At 45.9% G+C, this 25,218-nt stretch overlaps 1 protein-coding gene across 1 annotated transcript; it reads left to right on the forward strand.

Moving 5' to 3' along the window:
- The first annotated feature begins 401 nt into the window (after positions 1 to 401).
- APOH (apolipoprotein H) lies at positions 402 to 20,257 on the forward strand. Its single transcript, XM_075579976.1, has 8 exons — positions 402 to 557; positions 5,223 to 5,399; positions 9,925 to 10,021; positions 14,048 to 14,124; positions 16,414 to 16,602; positions 18,050 to 18,229; positions 19,118 to 19,315; positions 20,115 to 20,257. The coding sequence occupies exons 1-8, from the start codon at positions 494 to 496 to the stop codon at positions 20,171 to 20,173; spliced, it is 1,041 nt and encodes a 346-aa protein (XP_075436091.1). The 5' UTR covers positions 402 to 493; the 3' UTR covers positions 20,174 to 20,257.
- Positions 20,258 to 25,218: the final 4,961 nt, after the last annotated feature.

A 25,218-nucleotide genomic window follows, 5' to 3' on the forward strand; every position in this document is an offset into this window, starting at 1 on the left:
TGGTAGGTAGGGAGAACGTACAGAGACAGTAGGGGGGTGTTCTGGTAAGTGCGTCTGCAGGGGCCAAGCTATATGTATGAGGTTTAAAGTATCAGCCACAGTGCTACTCATATGCTTCGATAAGGAGGTGAGTTTTAAGATGGGTCTTAAAGGTGGATAGAGAGGGTGCTAGTCGGGTATTGAGGCGAAGGGCATTCCAGAGGTGTGGGGCAGTCAGTGAGAAAGGTTTAATGTGGGAGAGGGCTTTAGATACAAAGGGGGTAGAGAGAAGACATCCTTGAGCGGAATGCAGGAGTCAGGATGGTGCATAGCGGGAAATTAAAAACTCAAGCAACACAGCAAGACAAACAGAAATATCCCTGGTAATCATTGTGCAAGGCTCTCTTCTAGCTAACCTGGTAATCAGGATAGTGGGTTAATATTTGAAACCCGCTCCCTATAAAAGAGAATCAGCAGCTTGTGCTGCACAGTCCCTGACATAACGTCCCCAAACATGCTGTGGTTTGCGCCAGTGCTGTGTGTGCTCTGTCTTCTAAGTGGTGCTAAAGCAGGAAAAGGTAAGTGGAATTAATAATCCAATGCTCGAAAGGCCGCGCTTATGGTGCCCGCGACGGGCGACGCGACGGGCGACGCGACGGGCGACGTCACTCGTCGCCACTAGCGAAAGTTATATTTCGCTTTGCGGCGGCGGCGCGGACATACTGGCATTTGATTGGTTCAGGGGCTTGTCACATGAGGCGGCAGCCCTTGAAAAATCAAATATTGCCAGCTTCCAAAATTCGCGACGCGACGTCGCTCCGTCGCATTGTCACCGTCGCGCTTACTATAAGCGCGCGCAGTGGCGGCAATTTATTTGGTTTTGGCGACATCGTGTCGCCGTCGCCCATCTCAGGCACTATATGCACGGCCTTAAAGTGGGAGGAGAGTAGATAGATCAAAGGGATTTCCGCTCCAAAGGAAAAAATCAGGAAACTTGCCAGCAAAAATGAACTAATATCAATTTAATAGAACTACATCAAAAACATGCACAAAAACAGAAGACGCTCCTCCCACGCGTTTCACGCCCCCTATGGCGCTTTTTCAAGGAGTTTTTGCCTCCTTAAACCCCATATACTAGGCTCCGGTATATTTGCTATAATTCTTGGAATTTGCGACCCTCCTGGAGCTCATATTCTGTCTTTTTCTGTGTTCTTAAAGTGGGAGAGTCTGGGCCCGATTATACCTTATCTATCTCTCTGTGAATCTCTGAATCTCTCTGTCTGTAACTATATATACTGTATCTATCTATCTATCTATCTATCTATCTATCTATCTATCTATCTATCTATCTATCTATCTATCTATCTATCTATCTACCTATCTATCTATCTATCTATCTATCTATCTATCTATCTATCTATCTATCTATCTCTCTGTGTGTCTATCTATCTCTCTGTGTGTATCTCCCTCTGTGTATCTCCCTCTGTGTATCTCTCTCTCTGTATCTCCCTCTGTGTATCTCCCTCTGTGTATCTCTCTCTCTGTATCTCCCTCTGTGTATCTCCCTCTGTGTATCTCTCTCTCTGTATCTCTCTCTCTGTATCTCCCTCTGTGTATCTCCCTCTGTGTATCTCTCTCTCTCTATCTCCCTCTGTGCATCTCTCTCTCTGTATCTCCCTCTGTGTACATCCCTCTGTGTATCTCTCTCTCTGTATCTCCCTCTCTGTATCTCCCTCTGTGTATCTCCCTCTGTGTATCTCTCTCTGTGTATCTCCCTCTGTGTATCTCCCTCTGTGTATCTCCCTCTGTGTATCTCCCTCTGTGTATCTCCCTCTGTGTATCTCCCTCTGTGTATCTCTCTCTCTGTATCTCCCTCTGTGTATCTCTCTCTGTGTATCTCTCTCTGTGTATCTCTCTCTGTGTATCTCTCTCTGTGTATCTCTCTCTCTGTGTATCTCTCTCTCTCTCTCTCTCTCTCTCTCTCTCTCTCTCTCTCTCTCTCTCTCTCTCTCTCTCTCTCTCTCTCTCTCTCTCTCTCTCTCTCTCTCTCTCTCTCTGAATCTCTCTGTCTCTCTGTGTCTCTGTCTGTAACTATATATACTGTATCTCTCTGTGTATCTCTCTGTGTATCTATCTATCTCTCTGTGTATCTATCTATCTTTCTGTGTATCTCTCTCTCTGTGTATCTCTCTCTCTGTGTATCTCTCTCTCTCTCTGTGTATCTCTCGCTCTCTCTGTATCTCTCGGTCTGTGTATCTATCGCTCTGTGTATCTATCTCTGTGTATCTATCTCTGTGTATCTATCTCTCTGTATCTATCTCTCTGTATCTATCTCTGTGTATCTCTCTCTGTGTATCTCTCTGTGTATCTCCCTCTCTGTGTATCTCTCTCTGTGTATCTCTCTCTGTGTATCTCTCTCTCTCTGTCTCTCTCTCTCTCTCTCTCTGTCTCTCTCTCTCTCTCTCTCTCTCTCTCTCTCTCTCTCTCTCTCTGTCTGTTTCTCTCTCTGTGTCTCTATCTATCTCTCTCTCTCTCTGTCTTTCTGTTTACAAATATTATTGACCACTGCACATTATATCTGTATTTGTCATCAGAAGATTGTATCAGACAGTGTCAGGCCTCCGGGGGAAAGTTGTGAAAGATTATAGGAAAGAATCAATACACAAAGACACAAGATAAATTGCAATTCCAATGTGTATACTGTTATTATTACAGCAGGTATATATTCTCAGGGGCCTGAGTGATAGTTAAAGCTCGCTTAGCCATTAACGTGATCCTGATTATTATTTGACACTTTCCTGTTTGGTTATTAGAGTGAAATACTGTGTGCATTTTATACCGCACATTTTTAGCATGCACTGTACCTATTAACACCAGGTGTACCTGCTGTACCTATTACTGCCTGGGTGTCACAGCTGTTGAGCGCTCCCCTGCATGTCTCTTATTGGCAGATTCTCAGAACCTTCAGCCCATTACAACAGCTTTAAAATCAGCAAATGATCAGACGGTTATAGGGAGGTTATTTCCACTTCTATGTATTACACAGATAAATACATGTATGTTAGAGGCAAGCTGACCTTTGCAGTTAATACACGCCTTGCCTTTATACATAGGAGGTGCTCTCAAGCCCCCCAACATGTCAGGTTTTCAGGATGTCCCAGCTTCAGCACAGGTTCGGGCAAAGACTGAGCCTCTGGTTGGGCCACCTGTGCTGAAGCAGGGGTATCCTGAAAACCTGTTGGAGGGGGGAGGGGGGGCTGAGGACAGGAGTTGAGCAACCCCTGTGTTATTTTACAATCTCAGGTGTGAGTGGAACATGGGTAACTCGGAAGGTAATAGGGGTAAGCATACTAAAAGTAGGTACAACAAGCATCCAGCCTATTAATCATTTCTGTAATCTCGCTGTCCCCTTGTGAAATCCAGTCTGATATCCAAAAACAAACAGGACAGATAAATAACTGCCATAGCGAATCCTGAACTCTGAACGACCTTCGAGCCACCCATGGAACAGACAGGGACATGCCCCCACCCAGGGGTGCTCATCTTCCGTCCTCAAGCCCCCCGCAACGGGTCAGGTTTTCAGGGTATCCCAGCTTCAGCACAGACGGCTGTCTAAGTCACTGATTGAGCTACCTGTGCTGAAGCAGGGACTGGTTGGGCCACCTGTGCTGAAGCAGGGACTGGTTGCGCCACCTGTGCTGATGCTGGGATATCCTGAAAACCTGACCTGTTGGGGGGGAGGGGACTTGTGGACTGAAGTTGAGCAACCCTGTTCTAAGGAATTAAGTGGAATTCACTTATAAAAATAAGTTACACGGGACCATACAAGGTTTAATACGTTGTGACAACAGTTTGGAAATGCAGAATTACCGGTCTGTGTACCGGTCTTTAACACAAAGAGAATTTTCTCTTCGAGGATATGGCAATTATTATTTATTGTTCTCTTTGATTTATTTGGCGTCAACCTTTTTGGCAACGGAGTACATGGCACCATAGTAATGTGAAATCCCCAGTCGATTCATTAAAAGCCATATATCCAAATTAGCTGCCTAATGACGCCCCGTACCCTCCGGCTCATCAAACACCAGCTTCGTAAACTGCCCCCAGCATGTCTGTGCCAACATGGAACACGCATGTTCATATTGACCAATCGCCAACCTTTGTTTAATAATGCGACTGGCACAAGTATTTTAACCTTCTGTAGGCAAAGAAGGGTACGCTAGGGAACCTTGAGCCTCCAAACCCCCCCCCCTCCCCCTTTTTTTAAAACATCATACAGTTGGTCTTCTCTCTCAACTCTCCCCCTCCCCCTCTCCTCTTCTCTCATACCCCTCCTCTCATCCCCCTTCTCCTCCTCTTTCTCTCGCCCCCCGTCCCTCGTCTCTCGCGCCCCTTTTCCTATTCTCTCACCCTTCCTCCTCTCGTCCCCCCTTCCTCTTCCCTCGCACCCCCTTCTCTTCTCTCGCCACCCCTTCTCTTCTCTCGCCTCCCCTTCTCTCGCCTCCCCTTCTCTCGCCTCCCCCCTCCTTCTCTCGCACCCCCTTCCTCTTCTCTTGCACCCCCTTCCTCTTCCCTCGCCACCCCTGTCTTCTCTCGCACCCTGTTCCTCTTCTCACCGCCCCTTCTCTTCTCTCGCACCCCCTTCCTCTTCTCTTGCACCCCCTTCCTCTTCCCTCGCCACCCCGTCTTCTCTCGCACCCTGTTCCTCTTCTCACCGCCCCTTCTCTTCTCTCGCACCCCCTCCTCTTCTCTCGCACCCCCTTCTCTTCTCTCGCCCCACCCTTTCCTCTTCTCTCGTCCCCCCTGTCCTTCTCTCACCCAAATAATGCTTACCTGATTTGCGATGGGCTGAGGAAGCCAGAGGCCGGTGGTAGACACGGACGGCTGCGGGAGGGGAGAACCACAGGAACTGAGCAGGGCTGCAGAGGAGGAGCTGCGCTGTAGTAGCGGCAGACGCCGGAAGTCCGTGAAGGCTCCCGGGTTGGACCGCTGCGGCTCGCTCCTCTCCCATGGTCCTCCTCTTGCGCTGCCCATCTCTTCCGCCACCCTACTCCGTGCCCATGGCTCGTCATTCTCCTCAGTCTTTGAATGAGCCACCTGTGCTGAAGCAGGGACTGATTGAGCCACTTATGCTGAAGCAGGGATATCCTGAAAACCTGACCTGTTGGGGGGGGGGGGTCTTGGGGACTGAATTTGAGAACCCCTGCCCCACGGATGAACGAAATAACCATAATATTTTCCAGTTTGCTCTAGGCCACCATACGTGCAGTCTGCTGCCTCTAAACCTGAGAAGTTCGTCTTTGAACCAGGAGAATCTGTCACATACACCTGCCGACCGGGCTATATACGACACGCAGGTTCTAATAAAGTTACTTGCTCCATCACTGGAACTTGGAGTCACCCAACATTAGCCTGCAAACGTAAGTCAAACATTTCCGTGTCCCAGAAATGTCGCTGTCCATTGTAATATTATGCCGATTCTTTGCAGGTGGCTCTTAAACAGGTCTGCCACCACCCTACCATTCACCATTATTTCTTAGCATACAGTGCTTCCACTGCAGCCAGGCATTCTGGGAAATGATATGCAAATGAGCAGACAGTACACTGTGTGCGCATTTGCATGTCATTTCCCAGAATCCCTGCCTGCAGTGGAAGCACTGTATACTAAGAGATAATGGGGAAGGGCAGGGTTGCAGACCTCTCTCAGATGTGTGAACGTGCTCACGCGTGGGATTTGTATTAGCTACACACTGTCCGGTGGACGGGCTGTGTCACTTTGTCACTCACCCCAACTTATATAACGTGTAGATGGCTGTTGAAAGACCCAAACACGTTGGCATAATGTCCACTACAGGCATGAAAACTGAGCAGTATAAATGAGTTTGTATACCTTTTTATTTATATAGCGCGTCACAGCAGTAACACAGGAGACATAATAACATAACACATACTGGGAATAAAGGCTTAATGCGCCGCCTTTCCTTCGTAACGCTAAACCAATAACGCGAGACCACACAACGTTGGAAGAAAAGGTCACAGCTTTATTTTAACATCCACTGATAAAACCAACCAGCCCAGGATGGTTCATGCGAAATGGGGGGAGGGGAGGAGATTCTAGCCCAGCAACCAGCAATTGGCGCACTCCCTTCCCCCACCACAAGCATGTGCATGAGGGGGGGGGATAACCGCGCCCAGCCAGCAATTGGCCACGCTCCCTCCCTCTGCCCTCTGGCAACTTGGGAGGGGACAAACAGACTTCCCCACTCCGTGGGGGAAAGGGGTCAGCCGACCCCCCAGCTCACACCCTTAAGGAGCCTACGACCCCATGCTGGGGCCTCTGCCTCTTCATAAGCGATTGAGACATAAAAGTAACATTAACAAAAAGGAGTCCCTGCCCCGAAAAGCTTACAATCTATGTGGTAAGCAGGGAGAAGTTACAGAGACAGTAGGAGGGTGTTCTGGTAAGTGCGTCTACAAGGTGTCAAGGTCGATGTATAGTATCAGCCAGAGGAGCTACCCATATGCTTCATTACAGAGATGTGTTTTAAGATAGGCACAATATATTGAGAGGAAGGGTATTCCAGAGGTGTAGGGCAGTGAGCGAGGGAAGTTTTAGGCAGGAGTGGGCTTTAGATACAAAAGGCGAATTAAATTAGTATTAGAATCACTGTATTTTGAACGAATAATGTGATTGTACATCAATATGATTTCTAAGTGCTTTGCGGGAAAATGCTCAATTCAATTAGCAATTCCATGTCTGGGAAAACAATTATTGGAGAGTTTTAAAGAATAGTATAAAAACTAGCCTTTATCACTGTAAGAGATGTGTGTAGAGTTATGCAATGGAGACAGTTTTTAAGGTGAAATTAAAATAAGGCTTCATTGCGCCTGTTCCTTTAAACACTGTAAACACAAAACATTAAAGAAAACCCTACTCTACTTTGGAGAAATCACTACACATTTTATTGCAGCCCTATCTAACTGGGTGGGTAGGTAAGCTGCTTACCACTACATACATACATACATACATACATACATACATACATACATACATACATACATACTAAAGAAAGTCTCTTATCTGTATCTGGGGTTTCTGTAGGGGAAAACCTCTCTGTTCTCCTGGGTCAGCATCCGTGTGTGCTATGGCCCTCTCTGTGTCCAGGTGTCTTGTCCCCTTGTCTTGCTGTCAGCATACAGTCCTTCTGTGTGCATCAAAACATCTTCTTTTCCTTAGGTCATCCCAGGTGTGTATTGTATTGTATTGCATGTCTTTATTTATATAGCGCCAAAAGTGTACTCAGTGCTTCACAAAGAATACAGTACATGGAATTATAATTATACAATAAGTGCAGCATAATCAGACAATAGGAAAGGAAATCCCTGCCCCGAAGAGCTTACAATTTAAGAGGTTTAATGGGAAACTTACAGAGACAGTAGGCGGGGGAGTAAGTGCTGTGGGCAAAGGAATCTCTGCTGTCTTTCTTTTCCTTGGTCAGCTCCCTTGTGAGCTAAGGAATCTCTTTCTCATAACAAGCTTTTTTCTGACAGTCCTAATTAGCCAGGTGGAGTCTGCCTGGTTGCTGGTGTGCAATTAAACAGCACACTGCTGGATTAGAGGCAATCTTTCTCAAACAGTGATAAGTCCCTGTTACAATTACCTACAGAGAAGTTAAGCCTTGTAGTTAATGCAGCATCAGGGTCATCTGTTGGCCGCTGTCCTTGAGAACACATGACTTACCCACGCCTTGAGCTGGACCCCTCTCCCCAATAAACGCACCATACAACTTTTTGGGAGAAATGAACGGCCATATCTTTTATTTATAACAGATAAATATTCCATATTTATCCCCAACTAGGGACCCAGACAGATTTCTCCGTCCACATGGTGCTGGAGCTTGCGGGATACCCTCAGCTCGTGCTCATCTAGCCATTCAGTGCCATAGTCTGACTACACTGAGCTCCCATCGGAAGGTCACCACCACTCCAACCGAGCCTAGTCTGGCATGGCATCGCCTTCCACCAATTCCACCTGGAAGGTCACCACCACTCCGGTCGCCTAGCCTGGAATGGTACCGCCTTCCCCAACTAAAATACTACCCAGGTCTGCGACCTCCCTCCAGGAGACAATACTGACCGAGTCCCCCTCCCCAGTGGTGGATTTCCAAATCTGCCGCCCCTTTGGCACTTGCCTGTGTCTGCAGCCTCCTTTCTGCCGCCCTGCTTCTCCCTCAGAATCCAGTGTCGCATGATGTCGCCAACGCGTTACCATGACGCGAGCAAATTCCAGAGCAAAAAAGTCCAGCATCAGAAAGAGAACAACAATGAAAATGAGCAACAGGGATAAATGTCCTGGCCCAAGCAAATATTTGCTATGTTGAAATAGGATAACAGTTTGTGCCAGAGATAAGTGCTGTGGTCATATAGTAAGCAGTATGATTACCTCCTATTAGGGAAGAGGCACAAGTCCCACGATGTTACCCGATGAGCTGTCCGTTCAATCACAGCCATGGTGCAGGGGTTGATCCCAACGGGCCGGGGGCTGGTATCACCTGTAGTAGGCTGCGATTTAGATGAATAAGTCATAAGAAAATTGTTTTACTCCCGAGCTCCACAAGAAGCTTCCACGGCTCCCTGGCGTCGGCGTGCACGCGTCAAAGAAGATCGAGTAGCCGGTAATACTCCCACGGGGGGGGGAAGAAAAAAGCGGCGCACAACCACAAGAACGGAGGGAGGCTGGATGGCGTAACAAAAATGTATTGGTCTACCACGGCAATACAATAAATTCATCCTCCAGGAACGAGAGAGAACACTCTAACGCGTTTCGCTCTTTGACAGTGCGAAACGCGTCAGAGTGTTCTCTCTCGTTCCTGGAGGATGATTTTTATTGTATTGCCGTGGTCGACCAATACATTTTTGTTACGCGATCCAGCCACCGTCCGATTTGGGGTTTGTGCGCCGCTTTTTTTTCTTCCCCCCGCGGGAGTATTTCCGGTTACCGTGGCGCGACGTCACGGTTGCCATGGCAACGAGACCCCGTGTGATGTCGTTTGTGACGTCCGCGGCGTCATTTGAAGGAGAAGCAGGGCGGCGAAAGGAGGCGGCCGGCGCAGTTAAGTAAGTCCTTCCCATGAAGTCCGATAGGCCCAAGAGCGCGGAAAATGCAAATGGGGGCGGACATTTTTGCCGCCCCAAAATTTGGCTGCCTTAGGCCCGGGCCTCATGGGAAATAATGGGAAATCGGACACTGCCCCTCCCAGAGTAACATTACTCCCGCCACCACGTACCCCAAGCTGTGAGAATCCCGATCTTCCACTGCCCACAACCCTCATACCGAAAAAACAGGGTGGGTGTGTGGGACTTCACCCCAGTAGATCCTAGAAGATAGAGGAAGCTAGGATCCCTCTCCCTCGCCTTCAGCACCCCTTCCTTAACCCCTCACCCTGGCCTGACTTCACAGCACCTTAAGGGGAGGGGACCCTCGGCCTTATCTCATGTCGCCCCTTCCTTACAAGTCCAGGCTCTCTTGCTATACAGGGGTTTTTTTTTAATGTAGAAAACAGAGCCGAGATTGCATTTGTTTAGCATCTTCAACAAAACATGTAAACCAAAAGGCAATGGGACATTCAGTGGTGGCTTAAGGGACAAAACTATTTCAGAGGGGTGCTCAACTCCAGCCCTCAAGCTCCCTGCCCCCACCCCCAAACAGGTCAGGTTTTCAGAATATCCCTGCTTCAGCACAGGTGGCTCAATCTGAGGCTTAGTCAAAGAGCCTCCGGTTGAGACACCTGTGCTGAAGCAGGGACTCATTGAGTCACTTGTGCGGATGCAGGGATATCCTGAAAACCTGGCCTGTTGGGGTGCTGTTTGAGGACTGGAGTTGAGCCCCCCCCATATCTATTTCATGGTGCATAGTAATATTTTGTTTTTTTGCTTTGCCTACAGCAAGAGCGTGTGCTTATCCTGGGCCCCTGGAGAACGGAGATTTACACCACGAAGATTTAACCTTTCAAAGCTGGATTCGTTTTTCATGCCATGACGGGTAGGCTTCAACACTTTGCACATTAACCCTTTGTCATATGAACATATTAAATACTCTGCGACATATTCATTCCACAAAAAAATGCCACCCTTCAACATATTATTCCTTTGACATTTGTTTAACGAAATCAGGTCCACAACAAAATATTTTGCCCTATAGCAGGGGTCGTGGACTGAGCTGCCTGTGCTGAAGCAGGGACATCCTGAAAACCTGACCTGTTGGTGGCCCTGGAGAACGGCAGTTGGCCGTCCTTGCTCTACACTATGTTACCGGCACCAAAAAAATGAAGAAATGGTGGAGTTTTCGGTAGCTTGCCAAAATACATTTTGATTTAATATGATAGCGAGTTTTGGAATGTGTATGTTAATGTGACTTTACATTGGCTGAGCATGTTCCTGACACACATTATAGTGTCTGTTCCATGCAGTAACACAGAAGGGAGAGGGAGGAGGGGTCTGATACCTATTATTGGATCAACAAGTAGTTGATCTGTTACAAGCTTTCCAACCTCTCAGGGTCCTTCATCAGGTTCCCCAGTACCACAAGCTTTCCAACCGCTCAGAGTCCTTCATCAGGTTCCCCAGTACCACAAGCTTTCCAACCGCTCAGAGTCCTTCATCAGGTTCCCCAGTACCACAAGCTTTCCAACCTCTCAGGGTCCTTCATCAGGTTAGCACAATATTATATATAGTGGTAGTAAGAGGGATATCTGGTTACAACCAGATAATCCATTGCACCCAGATATCCCTCTTACACACACTGTATATATAGTGTTGTGTTTCTGTATTTCTGCCACACCTGATGCAGGACCCTCCACGGGAACACAGAACGCGATCTCGCCTTACATCTTGAGGCACTCAAAGGGTTAAAGCAGGCACACCACGATCGCCATTTTATTTTACTTTTTTTGCTCTTTCTTTTTAAACTCTGATCCTTCGTTCCGGGAGCTGCAGTATAATGATTGAAAATATTTAGTGTCTGGGAGGTTAAAATGGAGCTCTCTCCAGAGCCCAGTGCTGTCTAAAAAGTTACTGTGGTAATCTCAGAAGAGCAGGACACGCACAGGGGAACAGATATTAACATTATATGAGTTAAACTCGTATTAGCTCCTGAGGGGGGGGGGGGGGGGATTGCTGCTCTAAGCTCCTATGGCAGAACACTGCTTAGTAAACATGCGCTTTCATCCTGTACATTTCAAGGCTGTAGAAGAGACACCGCTCTGAATCACAGTCTCATTAATATCAACATTTCATAGGAGTACACTCAACAGTACCTGGACATAACTTATATGACTCAACTTGTAGAAATAGAGTATCTCTGAAAACGGGTTGGAATCGGATCCTTGCTGGCATTTGTACTGTGACAGCAGATGTCCATAGCATCTGTATGTTAATTTCCATGTGCGCTGTCTTACTTCAATCTGCTGCCAGTAATCCCCACCCCCTACGCCACCAGAAATGAGCCGCGCCAGAAGGCTCAATCATTTCGGACCATTGAGGAATGTAATATTTAAACATTTTTTTACTAATGTCCCCAAAGGACCCGGAGGCATATTTTGCCTGTGACAGGACATTTTGCCTGCGTTTTTGCTCAGCTACAAAGCTTTTTTTGGACGGGTAAGATCTTTTCCTGGGAATCACTTACATGAAATGATTGAGCTTGTGGACAAGTTCATGAATGTTGGCCGAGAGACCGACTGAAACAGATGTTTGGTGTCAGAGAGTCATTCAAGCCTTAGAAATGTACTACAAGTTCCAGACAGAGAGAGCTGTGCCTGTGGTTTTTTCGAGACTTGCTCAACGCTGGTGAAAAGAAAAATCTGTAGGCACATGGTGTTGCCGGGACAAAAACACTGGGTCAACAATGCAGCCCCACAAGGAATAATCCCTGAGAAGCTCGAGGCAGTATGAAAACTTCCACGGAGGCTGCCAAACTCTGGATTACATATCCATCCAGCACTCAAGGGGTTGTTGGACTATGGGAGCGGTCACACGTCAGTTGTAAAGCTGGACAGGAAATAAATGGTAGCAATAACTGGCCTTAAACATGCAGTTGCCCCTGCACGAGTTTAATTTAATTTAATACCCCCCCCCCTTTTGTACGAGAGTGGGAATCAGAGGGTCTTCTGGTTCCCAAGAGACTTAGCGAGGAACGTGTCGCGTTGCCGTTATCTCCGTGTTGTGCAATATGGAGGTTTCGATCTGCCGCGTCACGGCGACCAATAGGAGGCCGCGACCTCTTCCGTTGAGGCTTTCTCTTGGCCTACGTGACGCGGGAGCTTTGAAAAGCAGAGAGATACCGGGCGCCCCCGTATGGAGGTCTGTATCTCGGGAAGCAGGGGGTCCCTCGAGCTGAAATTACTGGGGCTCGGCTGCTGAGACCCCCTGCTTCCACCCTATGTAAAATTTTGCCTGCTTGGATTGCCTCTTTTAATAATTCCCCCTCCAGCTGTTGCCTCTGTATTGCAATGTTGTTGCTTACACCGCCGCTAGTAATCTAGGAAAGGCTGAGGCCCACCTCCACAGGGCTCCGTTAAGGACTTTACGTGACGGCAGCCTGAATTGAACGCCATGTTAGGCCGCAACATCTGTCTTCAAAGGCCAATAACGTACAGTTGGGTCATGTTTTCGGCTGGAAACAGTATTGTGGTGACTGTAATGGCGGAACTCTAACAGCGCAAATCCACCACGGTCCGATAAAGCAGCGTGAAATCTTACATTTGTTTTTAAATAAATCAATTCTGTAGTATTAGATAATAGTGAGGTTTTTTTTCATGAAAAACATTTTTTATTCATCTCTTAATGCCATTTTTAATTCATTTGAAAGAAGCCTCTGATTTCTATAGCAGGCTTTAGCCCACCTCCGCAGAGGTGCAAGATCTTTGCCACTTTCCTGTTTGCGATCATTTGTTGCCAATGTTCCCAGCAGTTTGAGCTGCATACTGTAACAATAGGTAACGTTACTGTGGTAATTTAAGGATACATTGTAGCTGCTGAGTTACACCGACTGAAGGATTGATTGAAACTGAAAGGCGGCCATTATGTTGGGCACACAATCAGGATTGTTACAGATTTATATCAGGAGCACCAAACGATTGCCTGCTCAGGTAAGCATTTAAAATGATACCTTGTCACAAGCTTTAAATATATATTTTAAAAAAAGGGAGAAAGTAATATTGCTGCTTTAAGGTTAACACAGGGACTCAATGACAAGTTAGTTATTCAAATTGCCAGATTTCCCCTTACTATTTTAGTTAATGTCACGTTATGAGCCCGGAATTAGTTCAGGCTCCCGTTTTTTTTTTAGTTTTTTTTTTTTACTTCAATAGTTTCATGTGGGCAATCTCTACTTACCTAAAAAAAACTGCATAGCTGCCGGTCAATTCGTTCTCCGTCTATTGATTGGCAAAGTTTGGCGACATCTTTAAATATGGGGAATGTAAATCGTTGCTATAGGAACAAGCATGCTTGTTAAAATAGAATACAAGAAAATTGGTCTTTCAAAGTTGTTGTTTTTTAAAACAGAAAATGCTAAAAGTATTTTTTCTTACTACAGAACTGATTTATTAAAAAAACACACACACGTGCAGGATATTGCCTGAACTGCAGCTTTAATGGAGCTATTTTTTTTGGAGGTGGCCTTGCGAGCGGCAGATTTGTTATATTGGGGTATGAAGCTTAAGCAAATAGCGAAAAAGCAGGAATGGGAGCTGGCAGAAGTACAGCGTTCTCCGAGTACAGACTGTAATAATCAGACTCCTTCCTTGAGTTTTTGTTCTAGGACAAACTTTTGGATGCATGTGAGTCCGATAATATAATCTTCTGTTTGGTGTGAAACTACCAAATATTAACATACAGTACATTCTTTCATTCGCCCAGTTAACCCCAAAGCAGTGGAACATATACATTGCTTGTAGGACACTCAAATGAGATTATTTGCTATTCTGGTAACAGGGCTTGGAATAATCGCCTATATTCGGACTCATGCCGTTTCATGTACTTTTTTTCTTCTTTTATTCCCCCCCAGATATATTTTGCACGGGGCCAATGTTAGCAGCTGCACAGAGACAGGGCAATGGAGTCAGAAGCTTCCAGTCTGTGAACGTAGGTTCGGAAAAGATTGATCACGTCCTGGCTTGTAATCCTCTTTCCGCAGCAGTATAGGTGGTGGTTCTCTCCTGCTGGGCGCGTCGGGTCTTCTGCGCCTAACGTAGGCCTAACGTAGTGCTCCCTCTCTCTCGTATGTGACCCCGGTGTGGGGTTTTGAAAACCCTGCCCGGATTGTATCCAATGGCAGATTTGGATTAATTCACTGGGATTTTGTAGTGTCCAAATCTGTTGATTGGTTTTGGGGGGGGAGGCGTCGGATTTAGTCTAAAAAATGCGGGAAAGGGATTTGAACCAGTGCGTCCATCGGTAACTCTGATCTAACGTTTTGTTAAATCCCTGCGGTAACTATAACGGCGCGCTGGGTATCTGCGCGGTTAGAGGGAACGCCTCTTTAGTACATCATTAGCGCGAGGGCTCGTTACGGCTGAAAGTAGCGCTTAGCGCATCGTCACTGAACTTCGAAGATCTCCCGCTAGCACTTAACGAGTCGTTGACGTCTCGTGAAGTCAATAACGAAGCTTTGAGGATCTACCCCTTTGTGGGCTGTGATATCTTTTAACGGACCGACACGTGGATAATGGAAGGTTGTCTTGTGCACGCGTTTTTGAGATTGTAGAGCGGGGCTTTCCCACTGATTGTCAAAAGGGTCCGGATCAGAAAAATGCTGGGGTAGCAGAACCACAAGAATGTTACAATGGCATTTTGGATACATTTTAAAAATGTTACATTTCAGTGTTTAAAAAGGCACTTAGCTGCCTTGGCAAATACAATGAAATTAGCAGAATTGCTGCCCAGAGGTCATTTCAAGGACATGCACGGGCAAGTTGAAGGGCCCTGCAGGTGACGTGCTTTCGCATGAAAAGCCCCAGTGACTTTAACGGGGCTCTTCCTGCGATAGCGCATCACCTGCGCGCATCGCACCTTATAGAATAAGGGCCAGCGCCTTTACTCACCGAGCCGCTCCTTCTCCCCATTTACAGCCATATATCACCCCTTACCTTTTTTTACTCTGAGAAAGTCACATGCAAAGTTGATTGGCGGTGGTAGGATTTGTACTCAAGATGTGAACATTTGACAAAAATGCAGTGATCATGCTCTGCAACAGGGGTGGGCAAAGGTTTTTATTATATCAGTACACCTCCTTGTGACGTTGGACAAATCACCTTATCCCCATGTGCCTCAGACACCAAGGACAGAAATTGTAAACTCATCTAGGCAGGGACTGTAAAGATCTGTATTGTAATCCCCATAGGGAGAAAGGTGCAATATAAAATAAAGTTATTATTATACTATAAATACATATTGCACGTGGTATTAATGCTTGCATGTTCTTGAAGTACAATATCTTTAAATGTATCCAGAATTACATTATCGGACTCCTGCGTCACCTTTTTAATCATACTTTTTTTTAGATCTGGACCCTGATAAATTGGTACAATATAATATAGCTCTTTAGCAATAAAGGGGTTAACCTAAATGATTTTTTCAGTGCTCCATATATGGCACTAATCTTACATAAAATGCGCCTAGTTAGACAATAATTCAAATGTTACTATTATTATTATTAACATTGTTATTATTAACGTTACTAGAGTGCAATTACGTGCATGATCAAATAATGTTCATATATAAATACATTCAGCAGCAAACTTGTCACTGTTCTATTTACCAAGAATATACTGTATATTTGTTCAGCTTTATGTCACAGATACAACTTACTCTTTGCTGCAGGTTAATGATATTTTACGTAGATTTGCTACGGATAATAATCTTCCTGCAGACTTGACACTGGGGAGTTTATTCTTCCACGTATCTGATTTTACCATTTAAAGAGACAATCCAAGCGGGTGATTTCTTGGGCGATTTTTTTTTTTAAACATAGGATTGAAGCACAGTTTCTTTGGAGCTGGAACCCATTCATTTCAGATCCGGGGACCCCTTGCTTGCCGAGATATTTAGCTCCGTAGGGGGTGCCGGTAGCTTGGCTGCCGGTGGCCGCTTTTCAGAGCTCCCGCGGGCCAATAGGAAGCTGTGACATCATCCGATACAGCTTCCTATTGGCTCGTGTGATGCTGGAGCTTTAAAAAGCAGGGAGGTACCGGCTCCCCCTTCGGAAGTCTGTATCTCCGGAAGCAGGGGGTCCCCAGAGCTGAAATTAAAGGGGTTCAGCTCCGGAGACCCCCTGCTTCAATCCTATGTGCTAAAAAAGAAAATGCCCACTTGGATTGCCCCTCGCAGTAAATACGATGTTATTTAATTAGCTGGGGCTTTTCCTTTTCCCAGCGGTGACATGCCGCCCGCCTCCCATCCCCGAATTTGGAAGGCTCGCCACCTACTTTCCAAACGAAGGGAACCTGTCCACCTTCCGAGATGTGGTCAAGTACGAGTGCCTGCCAACCTACGCCTTGTTTGGAAATGAGACGGCGACTTGCGGAGCAAATGGCAACTGGAGTCAGGTCCCCGAGTGCCGCGGTAAAGACATTTTGGCGTTCATCCATCGCGCTCTTAATACGCGTGTCCGGATACACATCACATTTACGCAGCACTCCTGAGGGACACTATTTATTTTTTATAAATAGGGTTGAAGAAGGGGGTCTCTGGAGCTGAAACATGTTTATTTCAGCTCCGGGGACCCCCTGCTTCCATAGATACTTACCTCGGAAGAGGGTGCCGGTAGCAGCTCCGGCCGGGATAGTTTGGGCTAACATAATGGTGGTTTAAATGTCCCATGTCCTGCTGGCCAATAGGAAGCTGTGATGTCATCCCTTGGGGCCTCCTATTGGCCCACTTAACATGGGACAAGTAAACAGCAGAGATACCAGCACTCCCTCCAGAGGTAAGTGTCTTGGGAAGCAGGGTGTCCCCAGAGCTGAAATCAAGGGCTTCAGCTCCGCAGACCCCATGCTTCAAACATATTAAAAACAACAACAAAACAGAGGGTCCCCAGGAGTGCTGCTTTAAGGATTGATTGTACCTCTGTGTAATGTGAGAAATGCAGTATGCTCAATCAGACCCTCCAACACAGGAATAGGTCCCACTGCTGGACGGAGGAACTCCCAAGCAATTCCCAGGGCAGACCCCTAACCTGCAGCCTACCCCCCACTGTGTAATAGGTACGGCTGGTCTCAGGGTGCAAAACATCCCGTGTACCTGCTAAATAGAAGCAGTTGGAGGGTGTATGGGAAACATGTAACACATTTAAGCACGATCTAGGATATTTGGTCACAGCCGTTTCGCCGTGTCTAAATGACTGCCGGTGCTTCACTGCTACTCGCCCCGCCGCCAGGACCTCTCGCCGCAGGCCGCTTTGCCACTAAGGTAAGTGCCTAAGCCAAATATTTACTCTAAACCCCCCTACCCTAAGCCCCCCTACCTAAACCATTACCCTAAACCCCCCTACCTTATGCCCTTACCCTAAACCCCCATACCCTAAACTATTAACCTAAACCCCACTACCCTAAACCCCCATACCCTAAACCCTTACCCTAAACCCCCCTAACTCCAAGCTCTTACTCTAAAACCCCCTACCCACCAAAACGTACCTTCTCCTTGAAGCGGCTGCGGTTCCAGTGATGGATCAGCGGTGGCGGGTCTGTCTGCGGACGAACGCCAGCAGTCACTGGCTGTGACCAAATATCCCATTCTATTTATACCCTCCCCCCAGAATCCCCACATTTCAAGGTGCATGCAGAATAAAATGATACAACTTCATTGTCCATTTTAGTATCATTTTTTTTTTAATTAACTACATAATACTGTACACAGCGTTAGTTATTTCCAATACTGGTGCAGAAAAGAATATCTTAAATCCATTAATTATTTTTAACTTCGACCACAAATGTTTTCCTATCATCTGGAAAAGACGCCGGTTAATATTATTGATATATTCATTTTATGCTGCTGTTTTCTGCGTGAACAGATGTTAAATGTCAGCGTCCACCGGAATTACAGAACGGGTTCATGACCTTCTCTACATTTAGAAAATACAATTATAAGGAAGTTGTTACTTATGGCTGTAACCCGACCTATGTCCTGGAGGGACAGAGACACTCATTCTGCGAAAAGGATGGGGAGTGGTCGCCAAAGCCGACCTGCAGAGGTATAGTATGACATACAGTAGTAACTGTCTGAAAGCAACAGTCCAAGCTGCCGATTTCCTCCCTTTAATATGTGCATCTATACAACCCACACAATGATAAGTAATTAGCTAAGTTGCCGATCGATCCGTTCTCCAGTGATCGATCGGTGAAGATTTGGCTCGGGGGTTCACTAAATGGCTGTCAGTGCAGCAGAAGAGGACCAATGATTCAAAGTTCTGTGGGGAAGATCATGTTACCAGGCAGTCACTAGATACAATTGGTGCACTGCTCGAGAGAGGGCAGGGCTCAAAAAGGGGTGTGCCAGAGCCTGTTTCAGAAGAGGAAGGGGGTGTGACTTTGTAAATGGTTGCTATAGAAACAAAAAATGCTTGTTACATTATAATACATTAAAAATGTCATTCAGAATTGTTGGAGAAAAAATGCTACAAGTATTTTCTCATAGTACAGAACTGATTTATCAACAAAAAACACATGTAGGATATTGCTTGGACTGCAGCTTTAAGTGGAAAATAGATCAGTAGGATATTCTTCAATTAAATACAAAACCCTATATCGTGTCTAGAGATTTTATTTTTTTTGCAAAATTCGTATTTGCACGTTTTTGGGGCATTTTCAAATCTTGCCAAATTTGTTGGCGTTCTCAAAGTCACTACTGCTTTTAAAAAAAAAATAGTGGCAAATTGGAAAAATATTGGGCAATATTTCGAATTTTCCAAAAATGTGCCCAGCTCTAAGAATTTTAAGTGAATTTTCCAAAAACGTGCCCAGCTCTAAGAATTTTAAGTGTATTTTTTATTTTTGCCACAAGATCTCGTTATCGATGGCGCTTGAAAGCAATGGTCGCCATCTATGAATTTTGTCTTGATTGTAAATGTCTTGCTTTGCAGCGCCGTGCCAGTTAACGGTGAAGAAAGCCGTCGTTTTATACAACGGAAACAAAATCGATATTCAGAAAATTTCAAATCGGCAAATTCACCATGCCGACATTATTGGGTTCTACTGCACAGATGAACCAGGGAAGTGTGGCTATCCAGCGGATACTCAGTGCCTGGATGGTACGATTACAATACCCAGTTGTTTCAAAGGTAAGACTTGTAGATGTATTGAACCGGTTTCGGTTCGCCTACCGCAGGAGTGGCCAACGCCAGTCCTCAAGGGCCACCAACCGGTCAGGTTTTAAGGATATCCCTGCTTCAGCACAGGTGTCTCAATCCGTGGCTCAGCCACTGATTGAGCCACCTGTGCTGAAGCAGGGACTGATTGAGCCACCTGTGCTGAAGCTGGGATATCCTTACAACCTAACCTGTTGGTGGCCCTTGAAGACTGGAGTTGGCCGCCAATGGCCTATGGAGTTATGGAACTCTGTAAAACAGGACAGGTTTGAATGAGGTTTGCGCGATTTCTAAAAAAAAATATTTGAATAAATAAATCCCCGTAAAGCTCAGCGTTGGTGCCTTCCCCTCTAAGTGGAGTAAAGTGGTGGTTTCAATCACCAAGGATAGCGCAGGCCAATAGGAAGCCGCGATGTCATCTGTCGTGGCTTCCTATTGGCCGTCGTGGCCAGGGGCGATTTGAAATATACCGGGTTCGCTATCTGCAGTGGTATCGCCGGAAGTAAGCCGTCTCCAGAACGGGAATAAATGAAGGTCGGCTTCGGGGGAACCCCCTGCATCCCTCGTACAAAAGGGGGGCGCAGGGGATGGACTGCACCTGTATTTGGTATATTTATTTGACAACATATGTTTAGGACCAGTAATAGCTATTGAAACATTATTTGGTACTGACTTGATACAGCTTCAGATTTCTTGCTGGGGTGAAGATAAGTGGTAAGAGTGGGTTTTTTTTTAACATTTAAACTAACTCAGGACTTTGTTTCCCTTACAGAAATAGGATTTTGGAACTGGCTTACCAAAGACCCATCTGGCCTGCCGTCCTGCACATAGATTTCACAGAACAAACCCAACTGCATGCAGCCCGAAACCTGTATCAGTGCTGTGTATTAACAATAAAGTGATATCTGCGTACTACTTTGAATAGTTTTCATTTGATATTCTTTAAAGCTGTATTCTCATTTACAGTTAGCTAAAGATACAATGGTTGTGTAACATCAAAGTGTCACATCTAAGGTGTGTGGCAGAGTTCATTTTGGAGTTGAAATTGGAGGTGAAGATTTGAGGAAGATGATCGGGACTCTGCACAGCATCTTTGCAGCTGTGAGAACTTAACTTTCGAAAGGCTGTGATTCTTTGTACTCTTTCTATCCTCCAGTACCTGGGAAGTCTCTCCTCCTGCATCTCACTATGCCCTCCCTATTGCCTTTTCTGTTTACTGTTTTCTCACTCCTTTGTGAATGTCTCTGTTCTCTCCAACTTCCCCACTCCCCACTCCGCCATTATTTATACACTTCTCTCCCAACAACTTCTTTACCCCTCAATAAAAAGCCCCCACACAAATCCTCTCTTCACACCCAGTGTTTTCGTTCCCTTTATCCACCCCCCCCCGACCCCACCCACACATCCTTAGAGAGCCAATAAAGGGGAAGGGGGTAGGGGGAGACTCTGGCTATACAATCACTTGCTGATCACACAGTGACATCACACAAAAGGAAGCAGCCAAAGGAAATCAAGCCCTTCCCTAGTCTCAATTTAATAAATACATTAAATATACTTATAGGTGTCAGATTTTGCGGAACGAAAGGTATCGATCACACAGATGAGAACCCTTAAAAATGTCCCAGGGATTAGGTCACTGAGGTCCTAGTAGCCACTAGCCCTTTGAGTTGCTGGGCTATGTATCTTACATACTAAGGCCTTTCTGTGTAGCACTGCGGTATAATCGGCTGGTTTAGCAAGATTCCGTCTCAGTGGAAGTAACATATTTTAATTAAAATAGGAAGCAAACACGTAAAATTATTTCAAGCATATCAGCTACTTCTGTTTATCTGCGTCCCTAAAGATGTTTTCATAATTATTATACAAACAAAAGGACAATAATAATGTTTTTCTTGTGTAGCGCTTGTGCACAACGCTGTACATAGAATTTTGCCGGCATGGCTCCCTGCCCCGTGGAGCTTACAATCTATGTTTTTGGTGCCTGAGGCACAGGGAGATTAGGTGACTTGCCCAAGGTCACAAGGAGCCGACACCGGGAATTGAACCAGGTTCCCCTGCTTCAAACTCAGTGCCATGGTTACTAATCGTTACTCACTGAGCCGCTCCTTCAGCCCAAACCAAAGACATCACTTCACCTCCAGTTTTGAGGACTGACAAACTGTCTTATCGCCAAAGATCAAATCAAATAAGATTATGATTGTAAAAGAAAAGAAAAAAAACATCCAAAGCTTTTGTTTAATATAGAAAAGTTAGGTTTAAACCATTTATTTAAAAATGCCAACATGTGGAGCATTACTAATCAGAAGAAATGGAGAGGAGAACCAAGCGCATAAAAAAATAATATTTATTAAGCCATCATTAAAAACGGAGTCACAAAAGAACCCTCTACGCGTTTCGCGCTCACAAGCTCTTTATCCTAATCATATTTTTAAAGTGTCTTCTCGGCTACATTTAGCCTATGAAACATGCTGTGTCCTTAGTTTACTTGTGCCCTGCCCCTTTAAATCATTGGTAAATCTGTGTGGACAACAAAAGACAGAAATACCCAATGCTACATCCAATGTGACTTAATACACAGTTAAATACTTCAATGTGAGTATTCTCATGAGTAAGGGTCATTTAGTGAAACCCTTTGGCCAAAGCGTTATAAGCCTGCAACCACGTCACGGCATGACCAGTATGCAGCCACGTCACGGCATGACCAGTATGCAGCCACGTCACGGCATGAACAGTATGCAGCCGCGTCACGGCATGACCAGTATGCAGCCACGTCACGGCATGAGCAGTATGCAGCCACGTCACGGCATGAGCAGTATGCAGCCACGTCACGGCATGAGCAGTATGCAGCCACGTCACGGCATGAGCAGTATGCAGCCACGTCACGGCATGAGCAGTATGCAGCCACGTCACGGCATGACCAGTATGCAGGTCCTAACACTACCTGTGAGTATTTTCAGTTACCTCTGCAGTGGAGGGAGAATAGTCTTAATAGACCCGTCCCTGCACAGGTACATGAAAGCTGAACTTAAACCCTAGGGGAGGGGGGGGAGGGGTGAGCTTAAACCCAGGGAGGAGGGGCCGCCAACCTCCAAATAACTGATACCAGTTGAAAATTAAAATTAATAAACACACACTCCCAGCAATCTCTAACCCCAGAACCCACCACATTATTTATATATATATATATATATCTGGTCTGCAACTCTGCCTTTCACCATTATCCCCCAGCACACAGCCATTCCACTGCAGCAAGGGATTCTGGGAAATGACATGCAAATGAGCACAGTGCCACCTTTTGCTTCAAAACCATTTAACATGGTCCCCTATAAGCTATATATATACATCAAAAGGAGTGCTACTGAACAAAAAATTGTTCACCAAATCAATCAATAAAAGCGTCCATCCTGCTTCTACAATAGAATAAATATCAGTCCACAGAGGATTGCCAGTAGCAGAGAACGATGCAGTTGCTTAGCTATGAGGGCCTCAATTCCATCATGTGGATGCATGGATTGCACTGGCATTGACGTACTGATTATTTGTTTGGGAATGAGCCTTGAATACATGACAAAGTTCAAAATACAAACTAAAGCTTAGCAATCAATGTGGGCCCGACCAATTGCAATCTAAGTTCCCACTTGGCGCCCCCCGTCATTGCCAAACCAATTGCCTCCATAATCAACTCAACTTTGTCTCCTGGCCAAATCCCTGAGCCCTGGAAAACCGCCAGAGTTATCCCGGTGTATAAAAATGGTAATGAAGACATTGTGTCCAACGACTGACCTCTCTCCATTCTACCTCCTGGTATCGGGAATGAAATAGAAATAGCCGTGTGAGTCCAGTTGCAATAGTGGAGAGTAAACAGGAGTTTCACCTAATGCGGAAGTACTCATTTACTCTGAGCGCCGATTATCCAAAGTCGGAGAAATGCGTTTATTCCCAACCAAGCAACTAGTTAAAAGAAGTCAATTCCGACCAAATCATTCCACAGTAACGACAAATGAGCAATGAGATTGAATAGGAAGTGGAACATGGCCAGTGGACTGGTACAATATTCTTAGATCTTGCAAAGGCTTTTGATACCTTTGATCATGTTATAATGTTAAACAAGCTCCAGTGCTCTGGTATAGGAGCACGTGCTCTAAACTGTCCTATATCAGGAAGATTCCAATGTGTCTCTTAGGCTCCAATTCTAATCGTTTAGATATTGCCTGTGGGGTCCTCAGTTCTGGGGTCCTAACTTTTATCTGTTTTTATAAATAACCTGCCCACAGTTTGTAATGCAACTTCTCTGCACATGTATGCTGATACTATTCTATATACACGCAGTCCCTGCCTCCCTGCACATGTATGCTGATACTATTCTATATACACGCAGTCCCAGCCTCCCTGCACATGTATGCTGATACTATCCTATATACACGCAGTCCCAGCCTCCCTGCACATGTATGCTGACACTATCCTATATACACGCAGTCCCAGCCTCCCTGCACATGTATGCTGACACTATCCTATATACACGCAGTCCCAGCCTCCCTGCACATGTATGCTGACACTATCCTATATACACGCAGTCCCAGCCTCCCTGCACATGTATGCTGACACTATCCTATATACACGCAGTCCCAGCCTCCCTGCACATGTATGCTGACACTATTCTATATACACGCAGTCCCAGCCTCCCTGCACATGTATGCTGATACTATCCTATATACACACAGCCCCAGCCTCTCTTGCTGATACTATTCTATATACACGCAGCCCCAGCCTCTCTGCACATGTATGCTGATACTATCCTATATACACGCAGCCCCAGCCTCTCTGCACATGTATGCTGATACTATTCTATATACACGCAGCCCCAGCCTCTCTGCACATGTATGCTGATACTATCCTATATACACGCAGTCCCAGCCTCTCTGCACATGTATGCTGATACTATCCTATATACACGCAGTCCCAGCCTCTCTGCACATGTATGCTGATACTACCCTATATACACGCAGTCCCAGCCTCTCTGCACATGTATGCTGATACTATCCTATATACACGCAGTCCCAGCCTCCCTGCACATGTATGCTGACACTATCCTATATACACGCAGTCCCAGCCTCCCTGCACATGTATGCTGACACTATCCTATATACACGCAGTCCCAGCCTCCCTGCACATGTATGCTGACACTATCCTATATACACGCAGTCCCAGCCTCCCTGCACATGTATGCTGACACTATCCTATATACACGCAGTCCCAGCCTCCCTGCACATGTATGCTGACACTATCCTATATACACGCAGTCCCAGCCTCCCTGCACATGTATGCTGATACTATCCTATATACACACAGCCCCAGCCTCTCTTGCTGATACTATTCTATATACACGCAGCCCCAGCCTCTCTGCACATGTATGCTGATACTATCCTATATACACGCAGCCCCAGCCTCTCTGCACATGTATGCTGATACTATTCTATATACACGCAGCCCCAGCCTCTCTGCACATGTATGCTGATACTATCCTATATACACGCAGTCCCAGCCTCTCTGCACATGTATGCTGATACTATCCTATATACACGCAGTCCCAGCCTCTCTGCACATGTATGCTGATACTACCCTATATACACGCAGTCCCAGCCTCTCTGCACATGTATGCTGATACTATCCTATATACACGCAGCCCCAGCCTCTCTGCACATGTATGCTGATACTATCCTATATACACGCAGTCCCAGCCTCCCTGCACATGTATGCTGATACTATCCTATATACACGCTGCCCCAGCCTCCCTGCACATGTATGCTGATACTATTCTATATACACGCAGCCCCAGCCTCTCTGCACATGTATGCTGATACTACCCTATATACACG

The sequence above is a fragment of the Ascaphus truei genome, chromosome 22 (assembly GCF_040206685.1).
Source record: "Ascaphus truei isolate aAscTru1 chromosome 22, aAscTru1.hap1, whole genome shotgun sequence".
In the NCBI taxonomy this organism is placed as follows: domain Eukaryota; kingdom Metazoa; phylum Chordata; class Amphibia; order Anura; family Ascaphidae; genus Ascaphus; species Ascaphus truei.